The 10352-nt window shown below is 42.9% G+C and overlaps 1 protein-coding gene across 1 annotated transcript in view; it reads left to right on the top strand.

The window, feature by feature from the left end:
* Positions 1-10352, top strand: part of CAMKMT (calmodulin-lysine N-methyltransferase) — a 334629-nt gene that overhangs the window by 236757 nt on the left and 87520 nt on the right. The window contains exons 4-6 of the mRNA XM_018576285.1: positions 1887-1947; positions 6748-6802; positions 7889-7952. Of these exons, the coding sequence (XP_018431787.1) occupies positions 1887-1947; positions 6748-6802; positions 7889-7952 (180 nt within the window). The remainder of the gene's footprint in view (positions 1-1886; positions 1948-6747; positions 6803-7888; positions 7953-10352) is intronic.

Here is a 10352-nt window from a genome sequence, read left to right as displayed (position 1 = left end):
TTTTTTGACGGCAGCAGAGTCGCCGGACAATAGAAACCTATTGGGCGGAGCTAGCTGTCACTGCTAGCTCCGCACAATCGTTTTCTATTTACTTTTTTTTAAACTATTTTTCTGTTCCGCTCGGTCCCTCTGCTGTTTGGCATCTATAAGAATAGGCCGAACAGCAGTGAGTAGCCTGCCGGAGGTTCGGCTCAGCCGATCCAGATGTTGGATCGGCTGAGTCGAACTCCTTCTGCACACCCGAAGCCATGTGAAGCAAGCCAATGTACGGCTGATTTCAGCTGATATGCGGCTGAAATCAGCCGTACCAGCCTGAAGTGAATAGCCGAACAGCTCACTTCACTTCGGCTCACTTCACTTCAGGTCGGTCATTCACACGGCTGCCTACAGCAGCTTAGTGAATAGACCCCTATGCTATTCAGCCATATGTTACCCTTATGGAATCACAGAGACTTTGATGTGAATATTCCATATTTGTGCAGCTTTCATAATAAGACTCTAGTGTATGCATGTTCTTTACCATCTTGAACCCGTTTGGTATGATTGCTTCTAACTTTGCACCTGTTTAGTAAACTTCAAGTTACAGTCACTTCCTGTCTGATCTTTCACCTGATTACTTATTCTGTGAAATGTGTACTGCAAAAGCCTGTATAGGCATTATAGAACTAGGTAGCTGGTAAATACTGTGGCTTCTTCCACCATTAAGGAACTTTGTTGTAACTCATTTGGGTTTTAGGCTGCTGAGGTCGACCTGAAAACTGGAGGGTATTGCAACCTCTAATATATCCCTGTAGCTTCTAATTGATTGTAAGTTTTACAAAAAAATATCTTTTCAGCTTTGGATAGAACAGGGAAGCTGACCCTTGTCAGGTTTATTTTTTTGATGTCTATGTCCAGTTGGGGAGATTTTCCTTTCCTGTCTTGGAGACACAACAGAGAGAAAGAGGAAATTGCCACAGAGTGATAGGAATTTGGCGATAGGAAATAGGAGTTGTTACCGGAACAAGTGTCAGCTGTGAAATTTTAGATCTCCATGGTTTTCTGTCTTGGTGACAGTGGTCACCAGGACACATAGAGAGTAGGGATGCACCGGTAACGATACTAGTATCGGTGCTGATACTGAGTATTTGGGTGAGTACTCGTACTTGCCCAAATGCTCCGATATCTTCCCCGATACCTGAACTTCCGGTCAGAGGAAGGGAAACATAGAGCTGGTCTCCCAGGCAATCAGAAAGGCGGGCTGCGAATAATGACCTGCCTCCCAGTTCCTGATTGGCCGGGGAGCTGCCACCATGCTGATTGGCTGGAAAGCCGGCTTCCCGGCCAATCAGTATCGAACCGACTGAACAGCCGACTGCTTGCTGATTGGCTGTGAAGCCATCTCAATGCTGATTGGCTTTGAAGCCAGTTTCCCAGCCAATCACAATTGAGCCGGCCAAACAACATGGAGCCGGCTTCCCAGCCAATCAGGAAGCAGGCGGTATGTCATTACCCGCTGTCCGGCTTTCTGATTGCCTGGGAAGCCGGCTCCATGCCAGCGGAGGCACTGATACCGGTACTTGGGAATTGGCGAGTACCGAAAGCAAAATATCATTACTTGTACTGGATACAGAAAAAACAGTATCGCTGGATCCCTAATAGAGAGGATACATTTCCCAAGGACACAGCAATAAAACCTTGCAGGGATTCTAACCCTTTCTCACTCTATGCGGAAAAAAAAGTTTGTAAGCTATTTTGATAAAAATGGAATAAAACTTTAACAATCTACTTAGGAAAATATTTTTAAACCACGTAGTAAATTTTATTTACATGGCTTTAATGGTATTGTTGATGAACATGTTTTCATTGCCTGCTGCTAATGAAATGTACATGTGTTTTTATTGTAGGCATCTGGCCCTCGGAAGAAGTACTGGCTTACTACTGTCTCAAACACAAAGACATGTTCTGGTAAGGAAATAAAAATACATGTAGGTTGGCTATGATTGAAATCACCATAATATCCATGCATGGAAATAGAGTGCAAGGCGACAACATGTTGCTCTTGACGAAGATTGCCGAATGGCCTGTAGGTACTAATATTGCACAGCAAGCTTTGCCATCTGTCAAAGCCTTCTGATTTCCACTTCAGGCCTTTTATTTCACTTTGATTTTTTGGGAAACAAAAGTGAGTCTTCAGTCAATCAATGTGTATTGTGAAGGTCAGATAGAATAACAGGCATTTTGTAAACTCTCTTATGCCATTAGAATTATTGAGCATTATGCAATACAAAAATACCATGTCATTTAGCTGGGGTGCCAGGCAGTGCCAATATCAGCAGACTATGTATTTTTTTTACTTTTAATACCCGGTGCTGTGTCATTGCTGAAGCAAATTTAAATGTAAAAGGCCAGGTGTACTACCAACTACTGGTGAGAAGCAAACAGTAAACCCACTGGAAATACTCAACAGTCACACAGGACATAAAGATAACAGACCTGATATATGCAGCAAGTACCTATCTTGAGTCACCTATGTAAATTCTGTTTGATGGTTCGGTGACTTTTTTAACATTTTTATTTACTTGCTGTGCAATTCTATGAAATTGGTAGTTCATATACAGATTTTTCCTTCTAGTGGTTGCAGTCAACATCCCTAGTCAACAACTGAAATAAATTAATTGATTCACACCAAAATCAGACCTAAAACATAAGTCAGCAGTGGTCCGTTTCCTTGCAATTTCATCCTCCATTGACTTCTGTTCCTGTCCGCTGCGTTACATTCTTTTAAAATATATTTTTTCTGTTTTGCCAACCTTTATTTTAATTAACATGTTCTGAATAGACAAACGAATGCGTATTTTTTTTTCTCACTTCCGTTCCGTTGCATTCCCTTTCGTTTTTGACACGTTTCATTACATTGCGTTGTGTGAACTGGTCCCATGCACACCCATTCATTTTTTGGGCTACCTTCCATTTGCAAACGTTGACATCCATTAAAAAAAGGATCGCAGCAGATCTGTAGTGAATGGGGCATAACTATTTCATTGTGTCTAAACTTGACCATCGACACATCTGCCACCAGGTCCTTAAACATGAACAAACCAACAACAGCACCACCACTCGGATCAATATATAACTAGCAAAAGGAAAGGTGTATAGGGGCAGGGCAATTTACAGAATGGTACAAACATTTCACAGCGTAATCACCAGCTAAGCAGCACATAAAGCTTAACTAACCTTTTCTTGCCTGCATTCTATGTATTAAGGTTTCCTGGCGCAATGCCCTGTGCCGAGGACACCTTAATAAACTTTCTCCTTTATAAGAGCCAGCAGCTGACACTTCGCACGGCTGCTGGCTCCCAATCCCCACTGAAGATGGAGAATCTTTCTGCTGGCCCCTATGTCACTACTGTAGTCTACAGCGACCCAGGGGCCACAAGATGGAACCACAACACTCCAGAAAGTGTGCTGTTTGAAGTCAATCCTTCTACAGCCATCGTTCCTGAAGGGATCGAAGTTCAGCCGCACAGACACCAAGACCAGTATGTACAATTATGTTTTCTTTACAGGGGTAATTGTAGTTTTATTCCTCAATTTAGTGGAACCAAAAAACAAACGTGAGGGCGCAAGGCTAGAGGGACTATGAAGCTAATTAAAACAAAGTGAGGGAAGCAAGAGGAGATGGAACACTTACTTTTAAGTGGGTCTCGGGACCGGATGAATGTAGAACAGTGGAGGAGATCGTGGAGTCCAACGTGTGCAATCAGTGAAGGCTAGTGTGTTGCCTCGGGTGGCTCATCCCAGGGAAATGAGAAGAGAGGGGTGGACAGGGGTGGACAGGGGTGCAGGTGATGGCACACACAATGTGTCCGTGTCCCCGCTGAAGCAATGTAAAGTGCCGGTGATGTGAGGACTGACGTCAGGCTGGGCTGCAGCTGCGGGTGGAGGAACTCGAGCTGTGAGATGGACGTGACTGGGCCAGTGCCCGTGCCGTGGTGATGATATAGGATGGTGAATCGGCCGGGATAGTGGTAAGGTGAGGAGGGATCAGGTTGGTAAGGTGGTGGGTGAATGCTCGGGAGCAACGCGTTTCGAGGATGTTACCTCTTTGTCAAGCTCATTAGGAATGATCCCTCCTCACCTTACCACTATCCCGGCCGATTCACCATCCTATATCATCACCACGGCACGGGCACTGGCCCAGTCACGTCCATCTCACAGCTCGAGTTCCTCCACCCGCAGCTGCAGCCAAGCCTGACGTCAGTCCTCACATCACCTGCACTTTACATTGCTTCAGCGGGGACACGTACACATTGTGTGTGCCATCACCTGCACCCCTGTCCACCCCTCTCTTCTCATTTCCCTGGGATGAGCCACCCGAGGCAACACACTAGCCTTCACTGATTGCACACGTTGGACTCCACGATCTCCTCCACTGTTCTACATCCATCCGGTCCCGAGACCCACTTAAAAGTAAGTGTTCCATCTCCTCTTGCTTCCCTCACTTTGTTTTAATTAGCTTCATAGTCCCTCTAGCCTTGCGCCCTCACGTTTGTTTTTTGGTTCCACAAGTGCAGGCACTCCTCCTGTCTCCCAGGGCTGCAGGCGAGGTAGAGCTATAGTATCCCATTCCCCTGGCCCAATCCGAGAGCGCTGTCCGTACTATTCTTATGTGCTTTTCCTCAATTTAGTGACATTGTTGCTTATAAAAGGACCAGAGTCTTACAATAAAATCAATTTAGAACATGTAAGAAGTGAATTATGGGAATAGTGTTAGTGAATTTTTCTTTACATTCATAAGGGATTATTTTTACACTTTTTCTCAGGACATCAAAGTTTCCAAGTGAGTTATTAAAGCAAACCTTTCAGCCTCTTCAATCATTTAAAAGTCCTGACTGATTGTGTCTGCAGCATCTCTGCTATTACCTGTATTAACCAGAAAATATTTGCCTGTGTGCCTCTCTGATTTAGTTTTTACACTAGAGGGCTTTCTTTACTTGATATCAAAGCTAAGCCAACTGCTACTTCCCTGCCAAAAGAGAACACTTCAGTGGCTGTTAAAGCAATTATAAACCCTAACTGGATGACATTTAGTTTTCTAACTCACTGTATATCAAACAATAAACAATTTTTGTATAGAAGAACTCCAGGAATTTAAAAAATGTACCCTTGTAGTGGGGCTATTGCTTGTTTTATCTAGGGGAGTCAAATAAAGCAGATATCCTCACCTGATCTTCCGTCCCCCAGTGGTCAGCGCTCAACTCTATCCCCCTCCACTCCACCTGGGAAATGTGCCTCGGTGTCCTCATGTCTAATACAAGTCAATGTACCTGCATTAGGCATAATGATGTCAGCGCTCCTTAGATTGCTGGAGTCCGGGGGAGAAGAGGCTGTGGGGACCGGGCTAGCAGCCCGACGGGACCGTGGATCCAGGTGGGTATATCTTTATTATCTTAGCCCCTAGACCAAAACAAGCACTTAACCTTTGCAGGACATAGGGTAGCCTTGCTACAAGGGAAGTTTTTAAAATTCCTTGAGTTCATCTTTAAAATACTTGTTTTCATTTTTTTTCCATCCTTTGTTGCTTATAAATCTAAATACATTCCATCAATGGCTGCATGGCTGATGGTAACAACAGTGGACCATATTTGTGTAATGTGTGCTGAAATGACCACTCGTCTCCATTGGAAGCCCATGTGACAGGGTGACAATGCAGATACATGAAGGGGAGACAGGTATAGAGCGTTGTCACACTATAACAAGAAGTGCCTCAACAAGGACCTTCATGCCTCATGGCAGGATCACCAGGCATTCTTTTTTTTATCATAAATCTTTATTAAAGAGGAAGATAGTAGGACTCCAATAGATCATATAATACAAAAATCAAATGGCAACACCATCCAAAACAGTGCAGGCATGCTTTGATGACTAGAAGTAATCCAAAAATCACCAGGCATTATTTAACATTTGAAAGCTTATATGAGTTTAGTGATTGGGTTTACATATACTTTTAAAGGGCATTATAAATGGTCAGGGTCCAGGCAGCTGAGCAGGGCTTTGGCAAAGAAGTCAGGAAGGTCAAATCCCTAGTATCAAAGTGAAACCAAATCGGAAAGGTGCACAGAAGAGGATATTCTGGCTAGGGAGGACACCTTGTGGCACACACTTTGTCAGAACTTTTAGTTTTAAATTATCAAACAATGGCCAATAGTTTTAATTGTGACTTCTTTCACAGCACAAAGTTATCTTTAGTGGGAAAAAAACCCCAATAAACCCAGCCTTGCTGAATCAGTTTACAGCAATTTAACTCTGTACAAGTGCAAAACGTTCTGTGTTTGCAGGAGCCAGAAGAGAATTAATAATGCAATCTTCCGTTAACAATGACATTTCGCTACTTTAGCAAGTTTCAGTTTTAATAGAGAGTGCTATTGACAAAAGAACGAGTGAGTGGAGGAAAAAAAAAAAAAGGATCCTTCTCAGATTTTTTAGCTCAGCGGTGGCAGTGTTGCAGAAAACACTAATGAGGGAACCCCCTACTGGTTTGCCTGCTTTGTGACTTTTCTTTATCATAATCATTTTTAAAACGCAAAACAACATGAGGTCGCCTGGTAGTGTCCCCGCAACTTCCTGTTAACTTTTATTTTTATTTTCCCTTCGTTATGCCTGCTACAGGTGACAATTTGTAATGTGTGTATGTATATAAATGTACTGTATATGTATGTCTGCCAATTTTCTTCTCATTTGTTAGGCTTCCTTTCTGTTTTGCAGGGATCTTGCTGTGTGTGAGCTAGGGGGTGGTATGACATGCATGGCTGGTCTCATGGTAAGTCTTTTCTCAATTCCAGTTCCATTCACAGGCTGGAACAAAAGGCGAGAACGGTTCCAGTGCCTCCAACATGCTGGGTCAGGGAACTGTCAACAGCATCAGTTGCGGTCAAGCTGCAGTCTTGAGAGAACTTCCCTGGCTGCCCTGTATTTCCTTCCGTATTGATTTTATGGTTGCCTCGGAGAGCAAAAAAAACGCTTTTCCTTGAGTGTAGTCAATATCTCTTGTTGTGACATTCCAATCCACAATATGCTACGTCTTGCCGCAGCTGAACCTTTTTTTTTTCTCCCCCCTCCCTCCAGATTACAGTCCCATTTGCTAAAATACAGGAATAGCTTGCAAATCACAGTTGGAGCACTATGATATAGCTGCTAATGTTTTGCCTGCGTTATTACACCAACAAACATGATCCAGAGCTCTCCGTAATTACATTCTTTTGAGCCGGGATAGCCATTCAGAGGCGTCGGTGACCATTCTTCGGCCGGCAAGTCGTGCATTCAGCAGATATTATGTCGCAGCTCAGTGCGTTCGACAAGTTTCTGTGTCTCTGCAAATAAAGGCATATTGTTACACTGATTGGCATTTGACAAACCTGTCGCATTTATACAATGTGTTGAGGTTACAGCCCAATGCGTGAGCATGTCAAGCTCACAAAAAAAAAAAAAAAATTACCCTTACAAAGCCATCAGCCGGCAATACAAAGTTATATGAAGGGCATCCAGGCAGCCAGACAGAAAGAGGCTGAAAGGCAGAATGACAGGCCTTGTGTGATGGTTCCACTAGATAAACAGATCCCGCAAATGAAAGCCTCTCGGAATACCATCATCCGCTGTCACAATGCAATTACCCAACAGAATGATAGCAAGATAGAGACTCCCGCAAATGGAAAGATAAAAGTATTGACTGATTTGATTGAATGATTAAAATAATGCAGACATAAAATGAAAAAGATTGAAGATTGTTACGGAGAAAGAAGATGGTGAAGAAGCATGATACTGAAAGCTTGTCAAACCTGCCTCCACTATTCCATGCAGACGCTTAACGTTCCATCATTTGCCCCTGTCTCTCTTCGTGCCTTTTCAGGTCGCAGTCTCTGCAGAAGCCAAAGAGGTCCTGTTGACGGACGGCAACGAGAAGGCTATTAAAAGTATCCTTATTAAAAGTACAGATGAGCTGGTATATACTGTAAGGGCAGTAACAGTTAAAACAATTACATCAGAAATACAGTATGCACTGTTTGCATTAGTTCAAGTATATGTAAACCCAATCACTAAAATCTCATACTGTATGAGCTTTAACATTGTAATGTCATTTTAAAAGTGATTTTCAATATTTTTAAATCTGCTGCATTTATTTAAATAATACCTGGAGATCTTGCCATGGAAGTCTTTGCTCAGACACTTCCTGTTACGGGGTGACAACGCTCTCTCTATCTCCCAATTGTGCTCCCGCATGGTCACCCTATCACACCGGCTTCCAATGGAGACTACAAGTGGCTATTTTAGCACACGTTACACGAGACGAGTATGGTCTTCTGTTGTCACCATTAGGACAGAAAATCACAATAGCCGTGGCATTGCTTTATTATATTTAATTCCCATAGGCATGATGGAGGGGAATCTCATTATCCTTGCATGTCACTTACTGAACAGTTAACCTCTTCACGACCCATGACAGGATAATTCCGTCATGGATCCTCAAGGGGTTAAACAGACTCCCGCCGGGACTCTTCATACTTGTAGAGCCAGCAGCTGGCTTTACAGTAGAAGCTATTCTGGCAACTCAGCTGTCGCCAAATCGCTTCTGTGATCTGGTGAATTGGCCGCCCCGCCCGACACCCTCGCCGTGTTTCCCAGGCTCCGCTGCCCCTTCTACGGTATCGGCATCTCGGGTGTCGGCAGGAATTTGGCGAAGAGAGCAGCGAATGTCTGTTCACCGATCTCCTCCCCTTTCTATGGGGCCGGGAGCGACGTGTATTGCATCACTTCCGGTTCCTGAGCTGTCATTGCTGGGCTCCTGAAGCCCAGCAATAAGCTATTGAAGTGCAATCTGCACTTCAATAACTTATTTCAAGTATAAAAGTGATACTAGGGGTCTTTTGGACCCCCGGCATCACCTTAAAGTGTACTTGTCACGACCAATATGCTATCACATGGGGGGCTTGTAAGCCCCCCATGTGATAGCAGTTAGAGTAAAGTTAAAAAAAAAAGTTCTAAAAAATAGAATTAAATGTAAAAATAATAAAACCTTTTTTTAAAGTCCCCCGCCCGCGAGCACGCGCGTCGTCACATAAACACACGTTGGCTGCGCCTACGTAAGAAAACGACGATTGCACTACACATGTTGGGTATTGCCGCACACGCCAGAGTAGGAGCACTAATTCTAGGGCCATGATTTACGCGCATCTCTAAACTGGTGACCTGTAGGGGCCTTTAAAGCGTTGTGTATGGACTTTTTGGGGTACTGAATTTTGTTGCAGTTTCCCTGATGCACACAATTTTTAACCTGGGGATGTTGAGTATCTCTTTACTCGTTGTAACCTCATCTTTTATATGTTACCAAAAAAAGGTTTTATATAGTGTTTGGGGCACTAAATTTAACTGAAGTGCATTTTTCACAAAATGTTTGGGTTTGATAATAAGTTGCGCTAATGTCGTACAACATAAAAATTTGCAACTACCCCCATTTTATTCTGTAGGGTCTTGGCTTTCAGAAAATATATAATGTTTGGGGGTTTTAAGTAATTTTCAGGCCTAAATGTGGATTATAACATGTAAACAAAAAATGAAAAAAAGGTATTTGTCCTTAAGGGGTTAAGATCAATATTACATAGCAAATCTATCAACACTTTATCCATTAGGTGCTACAACTGGTATACACAAGAAAGGAAAAGTGTATGTAAATAAAAACTTTGTTGAGGGGGAAGGGTTAGAGACCCCCTGTTGTATTTTTTGCCGGCTGTGATCCCTTAGGTCAGATTGGTCAGGAAAAAGCCAAAAGTCTTAATTGTTACTGAAACAAGAATAAAGGTGAGATTTTACAATCTGGTGACAAGTCTAAGAGACGGTTTCCCTCACTTTATAGAGATTTCCTCTCATTTTATTCTGCATTTACAAGACAGGAAGTATAGGGAAATCACTTTAATGGAATACAGTGGTTAACAAAAAAGACAAGGGTTTTAACCTTTCCTTACTAAATACAAAACTAAAAAAATAATACATTTTGGCTCTAGATCAGGGGTCTCAAACCTCTGGCCCTCCAGCTGTGGTGGAACTACAAATCCCATGAGGGATTTGTAGTTTCACCACAGCTGGAGGGCCGGAGTTTGGCTACCCCTGGTAAAGACCGTACCTGACAATAAGGATCTGAGATCATCCTATTTCAGGGACAGAAAGAAGGTACCGTTATGAGAATTACTTTTTCTGGAAAAAAACCTAAAAACAAATATTGAATATATTGCAACTGGCCAGTACTGGTGGCTGTATTAGTTATCTTTTTTCATGCTAAGTACATTTACAGCAAGTACAGAAATGATATTGTCAGAAAT

This window comes from Nanorana parkeri, unplaced genomic scaffold, assembly GCF_000935625.1.
Source record: "Nanorana parkeri isolate BGI_ZX_2015 unplaced genomic scaffold, ASM93562v1 scaffold63, whole genome shotgun sequence".
NCBI lineage: Eukaryota > Metazoa > Chordata > Amphibia > Anura > Dicroglossidae > Nanorana > Nanorana parkeri.
Note: the sequence above shows the minus strand (reverse complement) of the source record. Positions and strands in the feature narration are given on the sequence as shown.